Source organism: Dipodomys ordii, unplaced genomic scaffold (genome assembly GCF_000151885.1).
Source record: "Dipodomys ordii isolate 6190 unplaced genomic scaffold, Dord_2.0 Scaffold5, whole genome shotgun sequence".
Classification (NCBI taxonomy): domain Eukaryota; kingdom Metazoa; phylum Chordata; class Mammalia; order Rodentia; family Heteromyidae; genus Dipodomys; species Dipodomys ordii.
Genome location: NW_012267221.1, coordinates 13,515,710 through 13,542,737, shown reverse-complemented (window position 1 = coordinate 13,542,737; position 27,028 = coordinate 13,515,710). Strand labels below are relative to the sequence as shown.

General features: G+C 35.1%; 1 protein-coding gene across 5 annotated transcripts in view; it reads right to left on the bottom strand.

Moving 5' to 3' along the window:
* The window catches only part of Slc4a10 (solute carrier family 4, sodium bicarbonate transporter, member 10), a 287,203-nt gene that overhangs the window by 45,057 nt on the left and 215,118 nt on the right, over positions 1-27,028 (bottom strand). For all 5 annotated transcript variants that reach the window (XM_013027648.1, XM_013027633.1, XM_013027641.1 and 2 more), the window contains 5 exons: positions 20,286-20,432; positions 17,604-17,704; positions 14,109-14,283; positions 13,409-13,542; positions 12,787-13,032 (listed from right to left, as the gene is read on the bottom strand). In XM_013027648.1, the coding sequence (XP_012883102.1) occupies positions 12,787-13,032; positions 13,409-13,542; positions 14,109-14,283; positions 17,604-17,704; positions 20,286-20,432 (803 nt within the window). The remainder of the gene's footprint in view (positions 1-12,786; positions 13,033-13,408; positions 13,543-14,108; positions 14,284-17,603; positions 17,705-20,285; positions 20,433-27,028) is intronic.

The window sequence follows — 27,028 nt, the reverse complement described above, 5'->3', positions numbered from 1 at the left end:
AGGAAAACCACGGGATCTATGTTTCTTTGGGCTGGCTTACTTCATTTAGCATAATTTTTCCAAGTCTTTCCATTTCCTAACAAATGGGGCAATGTCATTCTTTCGGGTGGAGGCATAGAATTCCATTGTGTATATATACCACATTTTCTGGATCCATTCATCTACTGAGGGGCATCTGGGTTGATTCTATATCTTAGCTATGGTAAATAATACTGCAGTAAACATAGTTGTGCTGGTAGCTTGACTTGTTTGTGATCATTTGGGTAAATGCCCAAAAGTGAGATTTCTGGGTCATAGGGGAGCTCTATGTGGAGTCTTTTAAGAAAACTCCATACCACTTTCCAAAGTGGTTGAACAAGTTTAAGACACATTCTATAAATGTAGTTGGCTTCCAAGATCACCACATGCACTATATAAAGTTCATTTGACTGTTGTCTTTGTTATGTTAATAGAACGGTTGGAGCTAACCACGATTGCTAGAATTATTGCCATAGAAAAGGAGCTTACAGTTTGTACCTGGTAAACTTCTCATGCTACAGTATTTCTTTTCTGTCTTCAACATCAAGAATTTACGTTTCTAATGTTTAAGCCATTTTATGCTGCCTCGAGATGTAACTTGGTGCCATTTTCATCATGACAGCCAAAATAAAGTCATCTATGTTTCACTGTGTTTTCCTTCCAGCTGCCCTTTTCAGAATGTCTATTCTTTAAGAAAATTCCTCATATCCCTCTGCAGCCCTGCTTCCAAATCATGACAATTACTTTCTTAGCAGCAACCTCAGCACTGATGGACATGGGCAGTGTCCTATTTTCAAACTCCATACAAACTGTGGTATGGATTCTCCATCTACCTTGCTCACCCTGTATTACATTCCCTCAGGGCCATGAGCTCTGTTGTCCAAAATGATTGTCCCATGTTAGTGGGGGCAGAGGTACGAGATGTTAGTGCATTCCTAGTGTATAGTCACATTAATACAATGGCCTTCTGAAAATGCTGAGCCACAAATATCATGTAAAAGCAGTAAATAGCAGGGGAGACATAGCCTGTGGAGTAAAGCCCACAAATAGACATTAGCCCCCTATGTGTTCTTGGCAGCACTGCCCCTGGCATACTTCCTCCATACAGAAATCAAGTCTAAATTGAAAGAGCCCATTTCAACAGGAAATACTTATTTTATTCATCATAGACATTACATATAGCTAGATAATTTTGGAGTCCACACATCTCATATCTGAAATCTCAGCAGATAGTTCTCACAAGTTGTCTAAATAGGAAAAGTCAGAAAGGACCTTGACCAATCCGTGGTGGCTGGAAGAAAGCTTCTGGCTGATTTATCAAGAATACAGTGAGGGCTGTGGGAAGGTGGCTCAGTGGTAGACCGCTTGCCTTGCATGCATGAGGCCCTGGATTCTATTCCTCAGCCCCACATAAGCAGAAAAAAAAAAAAAGCCGGAAGTGGCGCTGTGGCTCCAGTGGTAGAGTTCTAGCCTTGAGCTGAAGAGCTGAGGGACAGCGCCCAGGCCCAGAGTTCAGGCCCCACGACAGGACCCCTGCCCCCCCCAAAAAAAGAATACAATGAGAAAAATGCTATTTCTATCTTTTCTCTGTACTACTGAATTCATTTCAAATTGTTCTAATTCAAAACTACAAAAATTAAAGAAATGGAAAACACAAGTAGTACTATCAGCTAGAACATGAGCTCTGAAACGAATGATTCATCTACAACAATTTCTCATGAAAAGAAAAGTGCTAGGGGCACTGAGGATACTGGACCACCCAGCCAAACTCCATATATCCATTCAAATCCAGGCATTTAGCTAAATGACTTTGGACCAGGTTTTTAAGCATTTTGTGTTTCAGTTTTTTCTTTTAATTTATAAAATGGAGATGATGGTAATAACGGACTTGCAGGGTTATGATGAGGGCAAAGGAGTTCAAATGAATAAAGTACCTGAACAGCCCCTGACATAAGTCAATACTACTATTTATGTGTCATCTAAGAGTGGATGTTGTCAACACAGTTAATATCACAAGCTCCTGAACTGGATAGTCAGGCAATCACAAGGCAGGGACGAAAGGGTAGTATTATTTGTGTACATTTTTATTTTCTCTGCATTAAAAAAAACTCAGTATAAAATGTAACAATTTTGACTTGTGGTGTTGGATCACTTGCCTTAAAATTCTTTTAAAACCAAATTCTTCAGCACTTTTTATTTCTTAGAGAAAAGTAAATTCTCTAAGCCATATTATTTATTCTAATAGCCACAGAGTGATTAGATAAACACTATAATTAAATGCCCTCATCCAGAAGTTTTTGCATTTGCTTCAAGGCTAATGGAGGTGATCAATCTTCCTTACATGAGGAGAGTCTGAAGCTGTCTTCTGGAAAACATAATTTGGTAGAACTCCCTCAACATTGTTACTAATTTTAGTCCCTGGGCTGCAGATGTTCTCTTTTTGGTTTTGTAGTTATTAATAGCACTCTCTTGTGTGCATTGAACAATAATGATCTGGGATTCATTTCTTTCAAGCCTCCTTATTGACTAAATTAACCCCCAGAGTGCTGGATAGCAAGATAGGTATTAATAAAAGATATAAACTCTGAGAATTACAATCTGTAAGTCAAACATGTTTATGATTATTCTTTTTTAGTTCAAAAGTAGTTTGAATTACAAAAATAACTATACTATAGAATCATTATAAAAGAAAAAAAGCAAAAGACATCTCTCCTATTATTTCAATTAACAACTACTATAATTTATAGTATATTTGTTTCAGTAGTTTGAGTGCATATTTTCAATATATTTTATAAGTATATAGTATTTTACACCTTTTTAAATAGCATTATAATGTAATTTATTTCCAGGTTACTATATAACCCTCTAGAATCATCATTTTGAAGAAATGCAATTATTTCTTATTCTTCTGTAATTAAACATTTAGTTTTTTCTTATTATATCTTCAGCATAGGGGTTTGCTAGTTATTTTGGAAATGGAATCTTGTATACTTTTCTGAGTGGGCGGGCCTAAAACAGTAATCATCTTCAGTAGCTAGAATGATAGATGTGAATCACCAGTGCCTAGCCAGAAAAGTAACTTTTTAAAGAATATGTCCTCTGCTGGAACTATCCTAGTCTTATACCAATTATTACAAATGAGGTAAACCAGGTAGCTTATATTTCTTTGGGTCTGGCTTACTTTACTTCATACGATTTTTTTCCCAAGTCTTTCTATTTTCTTATGAATAGGGCAATGTCATTCTTTCTGATGGAAGCATAGAACAACATTGTGTATATAGCAGAGGATCACAATAGCTCAGTAGTTATGTACATAAAACCTTGTAAAATGATGTTAATTGAAATGAACTACAAGGTATAGAGACAAGAAGGTTTTTTCCTTAATATACTCTATGCAGTTATTTATTTTTTCTCCAGTTTTTATTTTTCCTTTGTTTTACCTCATGTTGTCACTGTTTCTTATTTTGGTACCCTTTGTATTATATATAAGTTTATCTGATTTGGGGTTGGGAAGGGGAATCAGAAATGGTGAGACAAAGGGTAAACCAATGGAACAGTGATACTCACAAGACACTATGTTGGAAATGAACTTTACAAATTGCAGGGAGGAGGAGAGAAAGATAGTTAGAGAACAATTACAATGTTCAATAAGAATTGTACTCACTTCCTTTACCTTGAGCTCTAAATTCACAAGTTTTGAAATATTTCTCATCCTTTTGACACCTCATGTCATTGTATGATGGCAATTATATTAACTATAATCAAATGTTCACTTGTGCAACAATGTCTGCTTCAGCAGACAATAGGTTCAATGATAGTAGAGACCATGTCCATGTTGTCATGTTTGTACCCAGATGCCCAGTACACAATATAAAGCTTTGCTTGTCATCAATTACTTTAAAAATCTTAAGGTTATTTTGTATAAAATGCTCGGCTGATTTCTATTTGAGATACATAGAAATATAAATCATAGTCCTTGCCTTTATAATCATTGTGACTTTTTTTTTACTTTAATATGTTACAGAGAAAAATTCATGAGCTTCAAAACCAAATAGACTGCCAGGCAGTGGTGGCTCACATCTGTAATCCTAATTAATCAGGAAGCTGAGATCTGGGTATAGTGGATGGAAGCCAACCAGAGTAGAAAAATCCTCAAGACTCTACCTCCAGTTAGTAAGAACAGGGCTGTTTTGAGATTTAAATGAAGATAAACATGCATTTTTTTGTCATGGCTTCTTGAAATTAAGTATTGTTGAACCAACATAAAAAGCCTTAAAATTTTCAGCTTTTCAATTTTAAAAGTGTATTCTATTTTCTCATTACCAGTTAATAGGACTAAAACACTCTGTTTCTAGGTCCTCCTTCCTTTCTCTATATTCTGGGAACTCTTTCTTATCTATTGTCACATAATTCTTCCCAGAACCTTGTCATGGGTCCCCTTTGTATTGGACAAAACTTATAATAAGTGTCAAGAGTTTCTATTTGACTTCTGTATACTGAGCTATTCGAGTTTTCTGAAAAAAGTAGATATATGAAAGTAGTCAGAAATACACGCGTATTAGTTTGAAGGTTTGGACAGAAGACCTATAAATTGGCTGTTGCAATTCTGAGCTAGAGTAGGACTCAGGTGTAAGCATATATGTAGTATACATATCCATTTGGCAGTCTTATAACATACCACATTATTTGTACCACAACATACCATTATATTTTAAATATTTCTCAGAGTTCAGAAGGCCTACAAACCTAAGATCTAAGTGCTGGTAAGTCAATGTCCTCTGCAGCCTCTCCCTCTGCCTTATAAATGGTTGTCTTTTATTTGTGAACTCCTTTGGTCTTTTCTGAACGCATATACATCTGTAGTACTGCTTGGTGAGTCCAAAGTCCCTCTTTTTATAAGGACACCATTCAGCTTAGTTTAGGATACATTCTCTTGAACTCATTTAACTTTACTTCTTGAAAGGATCAATCTCCAAATATGGGCATACTATGAGATGCAGAGGGTTAGAAATTCTGCTTGTGAATAGGGAGGATCACAATGCACCATACAACATTCAGCGTCATTTTAGAATCAACCCTGCTGTCTCCCCAAAAGCTGACTTTTATCATTGAAAACTCTATTACATGTTCTTTATTTATTTTATATAAAACATAATATTTTGGAATAAAATTAGTCATCTTTAGACAAAGTTGTAGTCAACTGTGCAGGCATTTGGGTACCTGTGTTAAGAAGAGATAAGTGACAAAAGGGGGTGAATTTATACAGAACTGATCTGGACACAAACTTATTGAATCTAGCAATTACCATTAATTAGAGAACCTATTTTTTGATATTTTTGGACTGCTAGGTGTCAGGTCGCTGGAGAAGTAAGCAGCCGGAAAAATGTCAGGCCACGAGGGGAAAACAGGGTGCTGTCGAGAAAGACCACGTCCCTACCAAAAACACCATCTGAGTCCACCATTCTTCGAGTGCACTGGCCTAAGGCCGCTCAAATGGGCAAAACAAGCTATGTGCTGCAAGTCCTCACTCACTACAAGTTCTGCTTTTACTCTGCCTATAAAAGCTCTGATACAACTACACTCAGTGCGACCTCTTTGATCCCAAATAGGCGAGCGCGCCCGGGAGTGTACCACAATAAACTTTCCTGTCAATCATTTTATTCCTCTCTGTGTGGTCCTTTTCTCACCTAAAATCTTACACCAGGCAGAGAATATTAATAGTTTGGAGGTTAATATATAAGAATGTTTTGCCTAACTGAGAGGCATGGTTATACAAATTTAATTTTTCACAAATTTATTTTTTTCTTTTCCAGAGTTGTATCTATACTTTCATGTGTGTTTTACTTCCTTGTATGTTAAATAATAAGTATAAAATAATTAAGTCAAATATTCTAACAATAGCATTTATCTACATTTGATGACTTCTATAAATATCTTAGAAGTATAGCATTCAGAAAAACTATCATATTCCATAGGAAAAGGAAGTGTTTCTTTTACTAATGTCAATTGTTAGCAATGCCTCGAAGCATAATTAAGAGTGTATAGTATATAGCTGCAACACAAAACATCTAATAATGTTGAGATCAATGAATGAATAATGCATTGATATTTTACAAAAACCAGAAGAATTAGTTCAGTCTTTTCCAGTATACACCTTGAGAAAAACTACCAACATCTATACAACATCCAATACTGGCATTCCATTAATTTCTCAACAGATAAGACAAAGCTGAGTCATAAAAAGAGTCCACATCATCTAATCAGAAAAATCATTACATTTAAAAAGGCTTGTACTCCATGTTTCATTTCATTATTGGTAAGTCATAACTCATTAACTTCTATAAAACATTTTTTTCTGCTTCACAGAATTTCAGTAATGAAAAAGTAAAAGCATCCAGAGGAACCTTGAAGAGAAAAAGTGCTACTCGCTTGAAAATAGAACTTTAGAGAGCTCAAAACTTATTTAACTAAACTTTAGAAATAAATTGCTACATAAATGATTGGTAGATCTATTGCTCACATTTTGTAGATACATACTTGAACTAATTACCCAGTTTTACAGGCCTTTGTTACTGGTTATATGTTTCTTTTACAAGTGACTTTAAAGATCAGAATTCTCATGAAATTTTTGGAAGATCATTTTATACATATTCTAGTTTAGGAAACTAACTGTTGCTTATTTCTAGTGTGTTTGTACTTGTATCAGTAGTTGAGAAGTGGTGCTTTAAGGACATTTTAAAATTCTAGTAGTTGGAATAACTATTCAGAACTCGAATGAACTAGCAGAAAATACGTAAATTACACTGCTATGTATCTCATCAAAGCAAAGAATACTATTTATTAGTAATACGTACCGACATATATATTAAACACATTTTTACTGAGGAATATGGGCAAAACATCTGCTATAACCTATTTTATCAGCTCACTGCAGAGCCAGCTCTTTTATTTTAGGTGCATTAATTTAAGCTTTCATGAAAAATTCACTCATGGATGATGTGACACTATGTCATAGGCAGAAATCTGGTACTGTTTTAGCTAATAACTATTACCAAAAATGGCTGACCAGAGAATCAATCAGTTAACACATTAAGCCTTGAGTACTATGTCTAGAGCTTGAGACTACATAGGTCACTATCTATATTCTTATATCCTCTCTTGGCAAGAGGCGAGATCTCATAGTTATCAATGTGTAGAAGTCTTTTCTGGAGTACGGCCTCTCTGTGCTAATGTTAGCAAGACTCTTGATCTGAATATTCTTCCCATGGACAGCATACACATATTAACACATGTCTTCCAGTGTAAATTAAAACATGACTCTATTTCACTCAAAAGACTTCAGAATAGATTCATAAATCTAGGTCAATTTAGGAAGCAAAGAAAAATTGGGTCAGTACTTCATAGACTATGAACTCTCTGAAATCAATCAGTTCATCTCACTCAAATATAACATGTGGCCATTCGATGCATCTTGAAAAAAGAAAACAAGTAACTAGCAATTCCTGCTTAGTAACCTCCTTCTGATATTAAGTGATAGAATAGACCTCTTTTTTCATTGTTATTTAACAAGAAAAAGAAGAAGAATTTATTTAAGACCTCTAATTGTAAAAAGGAAAATCACTGAAAGTGGAGATGACAACGCACTGCTGAAAACCACATTAAAAGTTTGTACTGATATCTACTAGTCCCCTAGCACTCTGTAGGAAGAAAAATGAAGATATATGAAATTAGTCCTCAAACGCTCAAAATACATGAAGGGTAGTGAGAATGAAACAAGTAAGTAATAAACTATTATAGTTGATACTTTAAGCAGTGACAACAAGATTGTATTGTTAAAACTAGAATTTGATTCAGGCAAAAGAATGAAATTATGTTGAATGTACATAATGTAAAACTTTAGCTATGTAACTTGAAGGTAGGGATGGGAAGGGAAAATGGGGGGAAAGGATAGCAGGGATAATATTTATCAAAATTCTTTGTTCTCATAACCTGACATGGAATTGTAACCTCTTTGTATAACTAGTTAAAAATTTAAAAAGAATTAAATCATACTTCAGTCTCTCACCATATACAAAAAACCCCAACCTCCCACAAATTGGATTAAAATAACCACAAAAGGCTTAAGACCATAAACCCACTAGCAGGGTTCAAGTGTTGGAGGTTACAATTTAAGTTACACAGTTAAATTTTTACATTATGTACATTCAAAATAATTTCATTCATCTAAGATATATGCTTTTTCCAAAAAAAAAAAGACAGGGAGAAATGCTCAAAAGCATCAGTCAAATGCATATCTAAACCCCAACAAGAAAAGAAAATCACCTCACTCAAATAGAAATGACTATTATGGGGGGAGCGGGAAATGGAAGAAAGGAAAGAACAGAAAAGGAAAAAAATTGCTGCCTACAATGTAGAGAAAAGGAAATTCTTGCATTGTTGGTGGTAATATATTGTCATTGTGGAAAACAGAATGTAAGTTCCTCAAAATACTAAAAATAAAAATACTACTATATGATCTAGCAATCCCAACATTTTGTATATCCAAAGGAAAGGAAATCAAAGAGACCATCTATACCCTCATACTCACTGTAGCAACTATTTATTATAGCCAAGAAGTAGAAACAACCCAAGTGTTCTCAAGTAATGAATAAAGAAAATGAGGCGTTGAGGATTTAGCTCAGTAGGGTTGGGGATTTAGCTCAGTGGAAGAGCATTTGCCTGGCAAGTGCAAAGCCCTGAGTTTGGTCCTCAGCTCTAGAAGAAAAAAAAGGAAAATGAGGCATATCTGTGAATATATGTATGTTCATATATATTCATATTCATATATATATATATGTATATATATATATATATTATCCAGCCATACAAATGTAATTTGTAACAATCAGGATAAAACTAGAGGTCATTTTGTTGAGCAAAATAATCCAGGCATAGAAAGAAAATACTATGTGATCTCATTGATATGAAAAGTTTAAAAAAATTACTCTCATAGAAGCTGACAGTAGAATGTGGTTTTTGATGTATATATCATCATACGATATAAAGATCTTTACAATATATCTTTATTTCCCAAAATTTCTAGATGAAATCTTAAGAATAGTAGTAAAGACCATGGAAACAAGCACAGTTGTCTTTATGTGCTTGGGTGATGTCCATTATTTTGCAACATGTTCAGTTGTTAATCACTAAGCAGTAAGGGTCACTTGACCATGTCTGTATATGATGTTAGATTTATTAGAAATAAAGTTAGAGCATGGTTTCTAACATAAAGGAGATGGAAATTTAGTTGAGGCATTGAGAAAAATGACATTGAGTATCATGTCAGTCATTACCAATTATTCAAAACAGACCACTCATTACCACAGGTTGCATAGAATTCTAGAGAAAGTGCTGGAGTAAACAAAACTAGTTTCAAAAATCAAAAAACAAAACGTTTTCTCATCACTTCATAGTGTGAATTTATTCAGCAGCTTCACAATTGCTATATTTGACTTAACTCGTGTCTACATATATATGAACAACTACATACTCAGACTCTACACTTTGCTTTGGTCCAACTATTTGCAAGAGTGAGTTCTTATCTCTCTTTAAGTAGCTGTCTTTCAGAAGTTTAGATTATTATTATACTTTGAAGAAATATTTTATCTTACATAAGCAGCACATTTTATTCTATTTTTTGCCATTACTTAAAATCAAATCAACCAAGAAAAAATTATTCCCTCAAACTCATTACTTATTGCTAACTTGACATATTCAGTTTGATCATCTGGAGATTTCATATACATATATATATTCAAAACTACATAGATTATCTTATCACTTGCTCTTGGCACAATTAATAATAAATAATGACAGACATTTTATAATTTAGTTGGTAAACTATGAATTGAAGCAAATCTTCATATAGTAGATAGAAGTACAAAGAATATCTGAAGTGTAGATTCTGAGAATAATGGCTATTTCCCAAAGTTTTCCACTGAACAAAATATATGGTATAAATGGCATATATGTAAATATAATTATTTTAATTTTGCAAATCCACAATCTTAAATATAGTATGTATAGGATATATACTTTCTAAAAAAATTTTCTAATAAAATCTGTGAAAGCACAAGGACAGCAACATCTAAAGCTGAAAACTTTAGCCAAGAATTAATATAATGATTAATATGATCACAAACACTACAACAAGAAAACCACACAAGTTCCACTTGAGCTTCATGAAGCACAGTCATGTTTTGTGTAAAAGCATGAGATTATATAAAACACTAAAATAGTTATTACCAGATACTAATTAATTTTCTCTAATAAACATTACAAAAAGAACATTAGTAAACATATACTTTATATATAAAACATAAGATATTGATTTTCTTTTTCAAAAATTGTAATAGCTCTACTTGATCACAGACATGTATAAAATCTGGAAATTAATAAATAGATTTCAACAAATGAGAGAAAACATGCTACTGTGTTCTTCTAAGAAGCCAGGCCATCAGAGTGTAAAAACCACAGTGAGGAGCCAGTGCAATAGTTGGTCAGCCCTACATGTCCCAGGAAGACTTGGTAGCTCCTCTTACACTCATTTCAGGTAGCAGAGGACACAAAAACCCCACCATCTATCAGGTTGAACCAGTTTTTCTACTATTCCCACTCCCTAATTTCAGTGGAGGACACACAAGCTGTGAGGACATGGTGATCACCACGCATTCATGCTCACTCTTCAAGTAATTCAAATTTAGGTACTACAGTTTTCCAAGAAAAACGACCTTGTGCAGATCCATTTTAAGAAGCAGAGAAAGTGAAGATCTGAGCCACTCCTATCTGATCAGCATGATAGGGAGGGATTATGGACACTTGCAGCGATCAAATTACCCTCTTCTCATCTGTTTTACTTAATCTCACTATGTGTCTTACGTCTGGAAATATTCAATTCCATGCTTATGTCTCTCCATCATCATTACAGTTTTCTTCCCTCGGCTTATTTGTTTATTTTGAAGTACATGGAACTTTTCTATCACAAATTGTCCTGGTGACCTCATTGTCCCCTTCATTGGACACCAGAATGCCCTATATATTCTCTTTTCCTTTCTTTACCACCTACTCCCTTTTTAATATTTCCATACACTGGCTTCTCAAAATCCAGTGTGTTTCCTTATGTTATCAAGGATCTTTTACAAATACTTTCCCCAACCAATCTGTCTTTTCCTCTGTAGACTTCTTGACTCAGTCTTGTCTCTTGTTTTCTATTACTGATTCATCTTATAACATCTTTCCTTCTTTCCTTCCTTCTTTCCTTCTTCTCCTTTTCCCTTCATTTGCCCTTCCTACTATCCTTCCTCTTTCCCTCCCTTCCTTTTATCCTTCCACTGACTTGCAAACTTTTTTCACTGTTCCACCATAACACTATGAACGTTACCTTGCACTTAATTCTTCCTTTTCCAGACTTTTACCTTTCTACATCATTCAACTGTGTCCCTCACTCTGAAATATCTAAGAATCTGCCACTAAGGCTGGCAGAACAGTGAAAAGGGCAGGCAAGTGGTGTCTTCCTACCACTTCAAACAAAATTTTCAGCTTTTATTCCTTATATTTGTTATATCTCGTTTCCTTTGGAGAGTTTATTTATATTCATTGCCATTCTAAAATTGGCATCAAAGTAATAAAACCTGGTTTCATTTCTTGTTTTACCACTATCCATCTGACTTCAGACAAATATTACAAAGCTTTAATGAATCTTCTATATCCATGCTCTCTGTCTGAACTACCTTCTTGCCCAATTCTTCAGCACCTTCCTAACCCCTATTGTTGTTGTATTTTTTAATTCTATGTTACTTCCTACAGAAACCTTATTCAAACCTTGAATCTAAGAACTGTGTACTCTAATGCAGTGCTATAGCATTCTCTTGCAAGCTCAGATCCAACACTCCTCTTATCAACCTCTAATAGTAAGGAATGCTTTAAAGGATTTGAGGTCATAGAGCTATTTATAGGAAAAGCCTTGGAAGTTGATGCAGAAGTCGTAATTGTTTTTGTAAAGAATATATTCATGCACTTGCTATATAAAAATCTATGCAAAGGTGCAATCAAAGAATCTTAAAATTAAATAAAAGTCAGTTGCAATAGCCACATATACTCTATAGATGCAGCCTCAAAGAAATCTTCAACTGCTTATGTTTATGAAAGAAAAATAGATCCAATCCCATTATTAATTCTGAACAATAAAATAAACTTCTAACAACTAACACATTAATATTTATATCTTGTCACATATTCTAAAAGCAAAATCAAATTTAAATTCAGTGCTTTCATTCATGTTTTTATAATACTTTCAAACATCAATTTGTCCAATTTAGATTCAGTTTCTCTCACTTCTTTAAATCTACAATCTTATATTTTCATTACTATGTTTCTTTGAATTTTAGTAAATTGAAAAGATCTTAAGAAAGACAAAAATAAAATTTATCATTTGCAAAAGCAAAACCAATACACATTAAAATTGCCCTGATCCATTAGCTACTTATTTTAAGTAAAACTTGAAAAATAGAGATTTAGAAATATATTCTTGGCAGAGATTGTATAATGAGAATCAGATGCCTGACTGATTAGATGACTTTAAAAATCCTATTCAGTTTTGAAAATTCAGGATGTAGGTCATGAATCAATTTAAGGCACACTCTCTGCAGAGTACTTCTTCATATTTCTTTTAACAATAGCATTATTTGTATAAAGAAAAGCCCTGAAGCCAGGAGGGGAAGTTGTACTTACGAGTATTGGGTCAGCAGTTCCAAATCATTATGCATGTTGATTGGATATGCTTCACTGAGTTCAAACAACTTCTCCAAGGCCTCATAAATAAAAATGATGCAAATAAGTGAAGCAAAAGCTTCTTCAGTAAACCTGGTGATGTAGCAGACAAGGGAACTTGCATCTGTAGCCACAAGAATAATACATAGCGTTGCAGTCCAAAGTCCAATGCTGGCTCGTAAAGATAGGTATGACAGCCCATATTCTCTAGGAGGAAAAGGAAAGAGAGTAGAAAGAAGGTCATTTTACAGATCTGCCTCCATTTTAAATAAGTGAAGATAAGCCTAACTCAGGAAGTGTGTCAATATCCTTCACATCCCATGAGTATTTAAAATCAAGACTGTGAATAGGATATCCTAAGTAGACAAAACTAAGAGATTTCTCAGTGTTTAGAACTTCATCTTAATTTTAAAACAGATATTATATAACAATATACACCAATCTTTAGCTCTTTCTTCATCTTCATGAAGAATAGAGAATGACAAAACTGAATCAAACCACCGACTTTTCCCTCTTCCAGGAGGGGAATAAACACAGAAAAGACAAAGAAAAGGGCTAAAAGCCAAATGACTATAACACTTACTTGCAAAACTTAAACAAAATCTTTTCAAACACCAAAACTGGTCCCGTACTGCCTAATATGGTAAGAGGCTGTCCACCAAAGAGAGAATAGGCTATCCCAGTCATAGATGCTCCAAAGAGAGATTCAATTGCACTCTGTAGAAACATAAATTGTACTGTTACATAAGCTGGATAGACAACCATTGTAATAGGGGAGAACATGCTTAAAATACACTGATATGCACTTTCTACTCCACTGGAAAATGTCTTAACAACACTTCTCAGGATGTAGGGAATTAACATGAGAAATGGGCCAATGAATGGGCAAATGAGAAGTCTCCTTAACACCTTCTGGTTGCACCTGACTCTGTTCTCTTAGAAAAAGTTTAGATATGTTCAAGATTAGTGTCTAAACAATAACATGTCTCAAATACAAATTTCTTCCTGTAAGGTAAGAAGAACCATAGTCTAAAACATGCCTAGAATCAGGGTGAGAGGGGATAGATGATGGCAGAACTTGTACAAAGCTAAGGAATAAACTGTTTTGAGACATCCCATTTCCAGATTCCCAGTTTCATTAGCCATCCAGGAAACCCATATAAAATTTCTTTGTCAGACCATATATCAAATCTTCAAAACCCAAAGTCAAATGCTCACTTATTTAACTATAAAAGTTAAAAGCAGATAAAGCTTCAAAGTACAGAGAACAGTATAATACATACTATACGACCTTCCGTTGCTTCTCCCAGCAGTCCTCCAAATGTGATGACAGGAGACATACACGCGCAGTAGAGAAACAGAAAAGATGCTAAGCACTGCAGGCTGAAAGCATCTCTGAAGTCACTCCAGAAGAATGGAGCTTTTCTTTTGATATCTAAAATAAGTCCCCCAAAAATCCTAAGACATGGGGGAGGGGGGAAACACAATAGTGAAACCCAAATATAAAAAAACACATAAACCAAAATGCTCATTTGCTCTGTTGCCAGGTCACAAAACCTAGACGTTTTCCATCAGCAGAGGTGAGACCCACATTAACCTGCTACATTGCATCACAGTGAGCTACAGGGATGGATTTGTACCACTGTGTTCAAGCCAACAACTCAAAACAAAACAAAACAAAACTTCAGGTTCTCTCAAACAAGGTTCAGAGCCGTTCATCCACCAAATTTGAAATTTAAGGAAATTTGAAATTAAGGAGATTTAAGGAATCTTCTAATCTCTCTGCCATTTCTATATCAAACTAGGATCCTAAACTTACACCTACCATGCCCCTCAATCATTGCCAGTAGTTTCTAATTGTTTACATTCCTTTTAGCATAGCAGGAAGTAGGGGAAGGGAGGGATTAATGTCTTTTGTACATGTCAATAGTGAATATCACATCACCCTAGAGAGAAAAAGGCAGTGCTTAACCTTGTCTCCAGTTGCCTACTCCCTCTGCCAAAAAAATTTTTTTCCTCATCCCATATTGCTCCAAACAGACATCTAAATGGACCTTATAAATAACAGCAATGCTTCATTAAGACTCCAGGCTCTTAATTTTTAGAAAGCTAGGAGATTGACCTTATAATAACCAAACTAAAGTATAATTTTGATCCACTATTGCCTAAATATATACTAACACCCATCCTTCACAAGATAATTATGACCTTCCTTGGAATAATCTATTTATTCCAAATAAATTAAAAAATACATAGAAACATTTAGAAGAACTGTTGGGCCATTATTGTAGAATGGTTTTAAAATTTGAAGATGAATTTTTGTAATCCATTAAAAATGAGAACATTAGTAAACAGGTATTCTAATTCTCTGACCATGTCATAATATTTAGACTTAATGATTGACTTGAAAATCCCTTTTATTCCTTGAAATAAATGTTATATTAAAGTGAATAAGATTACAGTGATGTTTCTACATAAAAGTTAATGGTGAAAATTTGTATTATTAAATTAGATGTAGTATCACAAAACCATAATCCAATCTGAGACTTGAAAGTTAGAGGCTAGACTAGATTCATATCATGAGTTGCAGGCTACATTGCAAATTCTGTCTCAAGAAAAAAAATCACAAAACAAAAACTGAAAACCTACTATGCACCAAAGTTAAAGTTCTGGCTGTGTGCTGAATATTCTTTAGTTATACATACAAAAATGTTAAATCTTTATTATTTATATTATGAATAGGTGTAATCACTTGGAAGTTTTAGTCTCAATATTAAAAAAACTGTTCTCTAGAGAACTAAATTCCAGCTGCTCTTGAAAGATGTATATATTCAGAGTAACAAAATATTATTTTTAAAATTTCTCTTGTCCAACATAAACATACTAGCTAATATTAGCAGAGATCTTACAAGAATGTAGAATCCATTTTCCCTAGCCATTGCTTCCTCCATGAAGGATTGAGAATGAAATTTGAATTGAAAAAAGAAGACATTTGAAACTCAGAAACACTTGCAGAGAACCTGTGAAAGTCTTATATACACACAGCTCACCGTGGGTCCCTCTACTTGTGTTTGGCACATGTGAATTTTTAATGTTGAATGATTTTTGTTTCTGAATAAAATGTTACCTTGTCAAAGTCACAATTCAAAACCTATTTACTATATTAGCATATGTATTTATTTCTGATTATATCCCACCTGATCCCAAGAGGAATTTGAGGTGGTTATGAACTATTTATTAGTAATTAATATTCATAATTTTGATTAGACCACAGCTTTCTAATTAATTACCTAGTAGAGCACACATTAATCTGAATAGCTGTTATATAACCGTGTAATAAATGTGCCTTTAGCAGTAAAAATCTAAATCCAGAAGTGGGAGATCATTACAGAGAACAGTGCAAGAGCAGCCCAGATGTACACCAGCAATTCCAGGAGAGCAGATGAGTAATGGATACTTCAAGTCATGTCAGCAACAGAATCTGTGGAAGAACTCTGGAGAAGCGAAGATACCGGATATTGGTGACCTGGGAGGATTTAGGAAGCAGTAAGGAAAAGTGAACTCGAAAAAAAAAACTAAGCTATGTGGCATGTTATACCTGAGAGAGAAAGAAAAAAAACTAAAACCCACAAAAAAATAAGGTAGACAAGTGAATGAAGAAAGGAAGGGGAGATGAGAATGCAGTCATGATACTCAATGCATTTCCTACAAAACTAAAATAAATTAAGGGAGAAGTTGAGATGAGAGGGAGGGGGAGAATGATGGAAGGGGTGACACTGATCAGGATGCATGGCACTTATAAACTGATTTGTCAACTGTACAGTAACTTAAATAAAACTACAATTAATAAAATAAAGAACTGCATTTGAGAGTATGAAAACAGAACAGAATGATTAACAAAGCTTCCAGTGAAAGAAAAAGGAAAAAATTCAATCATCTCAAATTAGGTATCAAACCTGAGGAAGATGTTAAAGGACAATTCCTCAGAGACAAACATAGATCAAGGGAGGAGGGGGAAAACCACAGGTGAATTAAAATGCAGAGTTGTCAGGAACTGGAAAGTCAGTTTAGAGGACACAAAGGCTGAAGTATAGGAAATGGCCTGGGGGTATGGGGGGAACCAATCCTGCAAAGCCTTGCAATTGCCTTTAATTATGATGGAAGCTGTACACACAAATTCCCTGAAGAGAGACCCACCCAAGGGTTTCTGATTTTCTGCTCACACATTGCTTGGAGAGAGACAAGCTGTCAAAAAAAACATAAAGAACCATTTTATGAAATAAATTGAAGCTTTCATCTCTTCAAAGATGTGTGATTAGAAAAATAGATTGTATAGTTCTTTCAAATCACAGGCATAATAATAAAAACTACCATTATATACATCCTACTTGCACTTAATGAGATAAAGTCCACAGTCCTGAGTTCCTTGGTATTTAGTTTTATTTCCATCCTGAACGTGAAGCTTTCAAAAGGCTCTTTTGGAAGAGTCTATTGACAATTTCCACATTCAGTCTGAAAGTCTATGAATACATCTTATGTACAGCAAAATGAAAGACTAGACTAGAGAAGATAAAAATGGACTGGTGTATCCACTGCTCTGGTTTAACAGTAATGACAATCAGTATTACTTCAGAGAGATCAAATTAATTGACATTTTCAATCTCAAAGAGTAGTGTTAAAAGTGTGGAATTAACTAGATCTCAAAATAGCTATTCGTGACAGACAATCATGAGATGTCATCTGGTCCTTGAAGTCCCACAGAAGTGATTTTCACTAACCTTCCAGTTCGCTCTAACTCAGGTCCACTATGGCCTCCGTGGGGTTCGGCTTCCCCATGAGCTGCTGTTCCATTGGGTACAGTAGGAATCTTTCTCTTCTCCTGCAGGAAGTTTCATTGTTTGTTGCTTTTTTTTATTGTCAAGGTGATGTACAGAGGGGTTACAGTTACGTAAGTAAGTAAGGTAACAAGTACATTACTGGTCAAACTTGTTACCCCTTCCCTCATTTTTCTTCCACTTTCCTTTCCCCCAATCTCCTCCAAAATTGTAAAGGTCATATTGTCTTGTGAATATTGTTGTTGCATTGGTTCTCTTCTTGTCTTTCATCTCACCATTCTGTTGTTCCCTTTCCCTTCCCTAATTCAGATAAACATATATACAATACCAGGGTACCAAAATCAAATACAGTGACAACAGGAGATATAGCATAGGGGGAAAAACATACAAAAGAAATAAGAAATCACATAGTACATTTAAAACAATAACAACAAAGAGAAGTGTCTCATCTCCATGTCTTGGAGTTCATTTTGCTCAGCATTATCTTATTTGGTCATATGTATGTAGCTATTGAGCTATTCTGCTCATCTGCTAAGATTATACTAGATGTATACTCTTTATTGCAAATAAAGGAAACCATGGGACCTATGTTTCTTTGGGTCTGGTATTAATTTTAAATAACAATAATTTGTTTTTTTCTCTTGAAGTAATCAATATGCAGAGTGGCTAAAAATCCAGGTTTTATATTGTCTGTTTGACCTCTTGGGTGTTATGTAATGTAGTTTCCTGAAACTTCAGGAAGCTTTTTTTTTGGCCCCTTTATTAGGGTAACAACAGTGCCAATTCTACAATGTAAGTAGCAAGGAAGAAAATTACCCACTATTTTTAAGCCATTTCCCCTCTATAATCCATCTCACATCTTCCTACCCAAGAAATAATTTATAAGTCTCGGTGACTCATAGACAGAAATACTATGGCAAAAGGAAGCTTCTAATTGAACCCATGGCAAATTAACTGAAGTTTATGTAACTGCTATTTTCTCTTAGAGTTATTCCACCCACTTTTGTCAGTGACAAGGATTTTTGAAAAAAAAAATCCGAAAGCTACTACGTAATGCTACCTATGGTGATGTGAGAGTTCACTGTCTTTGAATGCATTTAAAAGAATAGTACAGAATTTTGAACAGATAGAACTTTGACAAGAGAGCGCACAGCATGAGAGAAACTATGTTAAGGGTAGTACAAGTGATTATAATTACTGACACAAAAGTCTAATAAATATTTATTTTCAGGATTATTCCTTGAGGTGACTGGTTATCCTTTTAACTAAAAGGAACAAGTCTTCAAAATTCTGTGATTTGTATATTTCAAAAAATTATCCCATAGGGATAATTATCCCATAGGGATAATTGACATTGACACAACCTTTCTAAGTACGCATAACTGAGTGTTGCTTCAATTGATTTCCCACCTATGACTGATCAGAAACTCTACTAAATTCAGGGTTGTCATTTGAGAACAGTGTTTACACCAGACTGGAATTCATAGGATTAAGGTCTGAAAGAAAGTCTAAATAATCCTCTATGGTGAGGATTATAGGAGGCAGTTTAGTAGAAGCAGAGGTGGCAAACTGATGGGATTGCTTTGTAAACATTTGGCTACCAATCTCAACAGTCAGCTCTTCAATAAGAAAATGGATTCAAACAATAGCAACACTTTATTTTTATCTTTCAGGAATATCTCATGGATAAAATATTCAGTTACTTTTCATAGGCAGAGTTTAAGATTTTTGTTTGTTTTTTTTTTGTTCTTTGTTTTTGTTTTTGTCAGTGATGGGGCTTGAACTGGAGGGCCTGGAAGGTGTCTCTGAGCTCTTTTTGCTTTACCACTTTAGGTCACAGCCCCACTACCAGTTTTTAGATGCTAAATGAAGATAAGAGGCTCATAGACTCTCCTGCCTAGGCTGGCTTCAACTCCTCAGATCTCAGCTTCCTGAGTATCACAGTCATGAGCCACCAGGGCTGGGATGCGTTTTACATTTTTATACTATGTATCCACATAAAAACACTGCAAATGTAATCATTGTAATATTAGTTCTTGCCAGTTTTCACTGTGATCAGTAACATGGAATTTTCTACATAATATAATTAAAACATGCCTTTAAGTTTTCTTATCACAATGAGAATAGGCTTTATCTCAGTCCATGTTCTACATGGCTATTATTTTTCTCCAGTGGGATTTCTTTTTTTGGGGGGAAGGCTAAAGTTTTCCCAGGTACATGAGATTTATTTTGTGGTTTAGGACCACAATGCCAAACTTCTCAGGGAAATGTGTGTTCTTCTCTTCTCATTAATAACACAAGTCTTTTGAATCTTTCTAATGGGCTCTACTATTTCTACAATTTCAGGGATATGTATTTGAAGACAATAAAATAGAATTTTAAAGATTTTTTTTCTATCCTGGTGCATTGTCTCTAAGCTTCTTTGTGCTCAAGGCTAGCACTCTACCACTTGAGCCATGTGCTACTTCCAGCTTTTTCTGAGTAACTTATTGGAGATGAGTCTCATGGACTTTCCTGCCCAAGCCATCTTGGAACCATGATCCTCAGGTCTTAGCCTCCTGAGTAGCTAGGATTACAGGTGTGAGCCATTGGTGCCTGACTAGATTGTTTTTTTAATATACATACCTGGGAAGGAACGTTCTTGGGAGGCTCTATTCGAATGCTGGGGTCCCACTCCCCAGGAGGGAGAACAGTGACCTGATCCAGAAACTCATCAATCCCTGACACCAAGTCATTACGGTCTTTAGCTTTGTAAGCGACGTCATGGAACACCTAGGACAGGAAGACAAATACTGTTTGTAGTTTTTTAAATATCTTAATGTCTTCAGTATTTCCCACGTTTCTCCCATGTGAAGTTAGTGTTTTGAATAGACAGCTCTCATTCTAAAGAAGTTTGTAATGTAAAAATTATAGTTTACTTTGTGTATCTGCACAGATTGTTTTGTTTGAATGCTAGAATGACTGTGGAAATTTCTGGAGGCAAGGAATCAGAAAAAGGGAAAGGAGAATGAAATGAAGCCCTTTACAAAATAATTAATTCTTAAAGCTATACAGAAGTTATTTATGCATTGGATAGATAAAAACATTCTGGAGGAAGTCATTGATTAAAGATAGAGATCAAATTATATTATAAATTGTTTATGGCATGAATCCAGGCATGCAAAAATGAATTTTAAAGATTTTTTTAAAGTTAAGCTGATCTATTGGTTTTTTTCTTTCTTGCTATTGTTTTTAATGTACTTATAATGTACTATGTGATTTTTTTTTGTTTCTTTTGTATGTTCTCCCCCCTCCCCATGGTATAACCCCTGTTTTAACTGTATTTGATTCTGGTACCCTGCATCTTGTAGATATACTTTTCTAATTTGGGGAGGGGAAGGGAAAAACAAAATGCTTAAATAGGGATACAGGGTGACCCATTTTAACAATGAGATGTACAAGACACTATGTTGAAAATGAACTTTACAACTTGTGGGGAGGAGTTGGAGAGGTGGGGAGGAAAGGGATTGTAGGGGAAAAACAAAGGAGGAGGTAACAATGTTTAACAGGAAATGTATTCATTCCCTTACTCATGTAGCTGTAACTCCTCTGTACACTATTTTGAAAAGTTAAAAAACACATATTTTTTATAAAAAGCTGGGGGCTGGGAAGGTGGCTCAGTGGTAGAGTGCTTGCCTCACATGCATGAGGCCCTGGGTTCAATTCCTCAGCACCACATAAGCAGAAAAGGCTGGAAGTGGCGCTGTGGCTCAAGTGCTAGCCTTAAGCTGAAGAGCTCAGGGACAGTGCCCAGTCCTAGAGTTCAAGCCCCACAATTGACCAAAAACAAAACAAAACAACCACCCCCAAACAAAACAGAAAACAAAAAACTTTAAAAATATTTTAAGCTGGTTTTTAAACCAAGCATTGTGGAACACATTTGTAATCCTAGCTCTTGGGAAGTCTGAGGCCAGCTTAGCTTCAATAGTACTTAAAAAAATTAATATTTGTGGGCTGGGAAAGTGGCTCAGTGGTAGAGCGCTTGCCTTGCATGCCTGAGGCCCTGGGTTCGATTCCTCAGCACCACATAAGCAAAGAGAAAAAAGCTGGAAGTGGCGCTGTGGCTCAAGTGGTAGAGCGCTAGCCTTGATCTGAAGAGCTGAGGGACAGCGCCCAGGCCTAGAGTTCAAGCCCCACGACCGGACCCAAAAAAAAAAATTAATATTTGTTTCCATTTTGGAAATAGTGTTAAAATTAGTATTTCAGTTAATATGGGCATTTATTTATTTATTTATTACTGTCAAAATACCATATAGAGGGGTTACAATTACATGGACAAGATAATGAGTACATTTCTTATCAAGCATTGTAGCCTCCTCCTTTGTTTCTCTTCCTATCCCTTCCCAACTCCCACCCTCCCCCCAACCACTGCCAAAGTTGTAAAGTTCATTTTTCGACATAACAACTTGTACATCTCATTGTTGCAATGGGTCCACCTGTATCCCTATTTAAGCGATTTTTTTCCCCTTCCCCTCCACAAATTATACCAACATCAAATACAGTAAAAGCAGGGGTTATACCATGGGGGAGGGACATACAAGGCATGTATTTATATAGTGAAGAAGGTATATTTCCTTATGAAATGAGTTTTCAGCACACATGCCCTAGAGTAGACAAGTGGATCCCAAAAATTTAGTACATACACACAATGGAATTTTACTCATCCATTAGAAAGAATAAGATGTTTTCAAGGAAATGGATGGACCCAAAACAAATCAAGTTAAATGAAGTAAGCCACGCTCAAAGGCACAAACAGCATGTGTCTTCTCTCATATGTATAAGCTAGATCAAAATACAACTGGACATGATAGCTTACACACAACGCCAGGCACTCACATACAAACAGACCAAAGGAAGATACCAGCAGGGGAGTAGGCAAAAGACATAACTCTCCCGAACTTGTGAAATACTATTTATCAAAACAAATTCTAGGAAACAGAAACATGGATTATTTATGCCTGTGGTGGTGGTAATGGCAGTAGTAGGATGTGTGTGTGTGTGTGTGTGTGTGTGTGTGTGTGTATTGTTGCTTTTTTTTCTTTTTGTGCTTCTTGGGGGGGAGTACATAGGAGGGCATAGAAAGGAATGGAGGAAGAGTGAACAATGCAATCATGTATTCAGTGTATATTATATGGAAAATGAACTATGCAAATTGTGGGCAAGGACAGGAGGGGGAAAGTGGGAGAAAGTGACATTGTTCAAAACAGAAATGTATGCATTCCCTGAATTGTGAAATGATAATCCTTCTTTACAACACCTTAATAATAACAATAAAATTATATTTTAAAAAATTAAGATTTTTTTATACCTAAATACACATTTACACACAAGTCATTTAAGCTGTTCAGATATTCCAGGTCCTCTTGGATCCCCATGGAAATGTTGTACATTTTTGTCTTCTTTACCATTTGGATGAGGTTCAGGCTCAATGTTCAATGTACAGGATATGAACATTCTGTATGGTGATCATATTACCTTTGGTGAGCCTATTGACTAAAACCACAGGTCCAGTCTAAGCCTCAATGAACCAAAGCAGCTAAGTGACTAGAAGCACAGCCTCTTTTCTGCTAGCTTGTGATGGGGATTCATTTGCTCTTCTCTGTCCTGAAATTTTTTGGTTATTCTTGCAGTATAACCTAACAGTTCCTGATGGACATGCATGAGAATGATAATCTCCACATAGTAAAGGAAAAACAAGAATAAACAAGTACAACTAATTTATACTAAAAGTAATGAGAATATTTCTGAAATGCTTTTGTGTTTACATAAGACAAATGTATGAGTTTGGAGCTTCGTATATTTTCCTTTATCCTGCTTTATACTAAAGTGACCAAATAGTCCCAAATGTCCAGGATTCTGCATTCAAATATTCTATTCTATTTTAGACCATTTGTTTCTGTTTCTGGTTTGACAGCCAGTCTAAACTGCTGACAAAGTGATAATGATCATTTTAAAAGACTGTTACTCGACTTACCATCTAGGAGCACTTTACAAAATATCATTGGTGTGATAAATATACACTTTGCTGAGGGTAATATGAAAATATAAAGATATTTAATGGTTTAAAATATAAATATACTTAATGGTTTAGAGATGGTCAGAGATAGTTCATTTTAAACATTAAAAACATGGATTTTCATTGTATAAACTACTGATTTTATGGCTAGAATATCCACTTCTAAAGATCTTCACATGGTCTCAGAAGCTTCCTAATCTAAACACTTTAGAATTGCAAATATTACTGGGTCTCATGGATCAATTTTATAATCATAGCTTCTAGAGATCATGGTTTGAGGCCAACCCAGGTCAAAGTTTCTGACACTTTATCTCACTCAAAAACTGGTTACAATGGCATGTGCCTGTCATTTCCAGTGACACAAGGAAGCACAAATAGGAGGATCATTGTCCATGCCAATGCAGACATAAAATGAGATTCTACCACAAAAATAAACAACACAAACAGAGTCTAGAGCTGTGGCTCAATTGGTAGAGTGCCTAATACATGGCTTTGAGTTTAATCCCCATCACTACCCCTTCCCCCAAAAAAACAAGAAAGAAAAGAAAAACATTTTCAAATTTCCTTAATCCTTAAGGTCTCCTTTTTCTTTTTCTGCTAGTAGTAACTCTCTTGCAATCTTCCTTAATATTATCTCATTTAACCAAAAAATAATTTCAAGAGATTACATGATCCTATTCCCTAATTTAAATAGATGGATGTCCAGATTTCTTTTAACAAAGCAGATTCCCTATTTTTAATGTTCTGCAGAGATATTATTGTTTGATTTTTATGTTATAAGCAATACTTACTATTGTTTTCCTATCATCAATTTCCTCAATAATTTACATTATAGGGCTCTTCACTCTTCTCTAATTTACATACCATTCTGATTCTAATATCTGACTTTTCAGAAAAGCTTTCCCTGATTTTTCTCTCAAACAAAAGGAATATTTTCCTATTCACCTGTCATGCTAGAACAAAATAGACACCTGTTCTTGATAGCTTTCACTAAACTTATAATTATTTAGTATAGTTATTATGTATTTCATTGCTTAATGTCTATTTTCCTATTGAAGCAAGTTATCAAACTGTTTAGGTACTAAGGATACAGCAATAAACAAAATAAAAATAAAAAATTCTGCCTTTATGAGACCTACATTTTGATGAAATGGGAAGGAAGTAAATAAAACAATATGAGCAAGATGATGGAATGCTCTATGGAGGAAAAAATACAGAAAAGGGGATAAACTACAAAATGCTTCAATTTTTACTATCTTTTTTATTGTGAAAATAGTGTTCAGAGGGGTTGCAGTTACATGGGCAAGGTAATGAGTACATTTCTTATCAAGCATTGTTGCCTCCTCCTTTGTTTTTCCCCTACCATCCCTTCCTTCCCACCTCCACAACTATAGTCCCCCACCCTCCTAAATTCATTTTTCAACATAGTGTCTTTTACATTTCATTGTTACAATGGGTCAACCTGTATAAGAACCACATGGTTATCTCAAAAGATGGTGCAATTTTAAGAGGAAAGGACTCAAGGAGTGGATGTTTTATGGAAGCCACATCGCTATCAGAAGCAAAAACTTCCCAGACCCAGAGAACTGTCAGTGCGGCGCATACATGTCAAGTTTAAGAAGCAGTCAGGTACATGGGCTATGAAAGCAAGAAGGAGGGATCAGTAGATGATGACTGAGAGGTAAGGTGAAGAAAGAAAAGCCTTGTAAGACTTTTTTGAGTAGATAATCATTAGAATACTGACTCTATACCAAATAGGAAGCCATTGAATATCATGAACGGAAGAGAGACTCATCTGATTGCTAGGTTGAGAATTTTAAAAAATGAAGCAATGGTTGAAATCACTATTAGAAAATTTTTGTAATAATTGGATAATAATGATGATAGCATTGACCAAGTGATAAAATGTGCAAACACCAAACAATACAGAAAATTGAATGATAGTAATGAAGAAAATAAGAAATAGAATTCTGTCCGTTGTATGGCTAGTGATCTTCTCCCCATCCATGGGCTTTCTATTGATCTTGCTAGCTATGTCCTTTGCCATGCAGAAGCTCAGCAATTTCATGCCTCACCCTAGTTAGAATGGCTATAATCAAGAAATCTAATAACAACAGATGCTGGAGGGCATGTGGCCAAAAGGGAACCCTACTGCATTGTTGGTGGGAGTGTAAAGTTGTTCAATCACTTTGGAAAGCAGTATGGAGGTTCCTCAAAAGACTCCACATAGAGCTCCCCTATGACCCAGCAATTCCACTTTTGAGCATTCACCTAAATGATCACAAACAAGGGTATACTAAAGCTACCACCACAACTATGTTTATCGCAGCATTATTTACCATTGCTAAGATATGCAACCAACCCAGATGCCCCTCAGTAGATGAATGTTCAAAAAAAAGTGGTATATTTATACAATGGAATTCTATGCCTCCATGAGAAAGAATGACATTGCCCCATTTGTTAAGAAATGGAAAGACTTGGAAAAAACTAAGCCAGGCCCAAAGAAACATAAGTCCTATGGTTTCCCTTATTTGCAATAAGTAGTATATTTCTAGGACAATCAGAAAAGGTCAAAAAGCTATGTATATATCACCATATTAGATGATGTTAAGTGAAATGAACCCCAAGACAGGAACATAAGTGTTTTTTTTTTCTTTCTTGCTATTGTTTTTAATGTACTTATAATGCACAATGTGATTTTTTTTGTTTCTTTTGTATGTTCTTCCCTGGTACAACCCCTGTTTTCACTGTATTTGATGTTGGTGCCCTGCATCTTGAATACACACTTTTCTAATTTGGGGAGGGCAAGGAAAAAGCAAAATGTTTAAAAGGAGTTACAGGTTGACCCATTGTAACAATGAGATATACAAGACACTATGTTGAAAATGAACCTTACAACTTGTGGAGGGGAGGGAGGGAGGAATTGGAGAGGTAGGGAGAAAAGGGATTGTAGGGGAAAAACAAAGGAGGAGGTAACAATGTTCAACAGGAAATGTACTCATTACCTTACTCATGTAGCTGAAACCCCTCTGTACACTAGTTTTACAATAAAAAAAATAGAAAAGAAATAGAATTGTGGATATACTTTCAGCATAAATGTATGAAGACTTATGGATGAATTGGATTTTGGTTCTGAAAGAAATAGGTTTCAAGAATGACTATACTCAAATTGTTTTCTTTTGTTTCCTAACTCTTCAAAGTCCGGTATGACATACAAATACCCTACCCTGACTGAATTTGTTACGTCTCTGATTTCATTGGCTACTGGCAGTTCCTTTCCCCCTTATCATCACCATTTTGTTCTCCTGTTGTC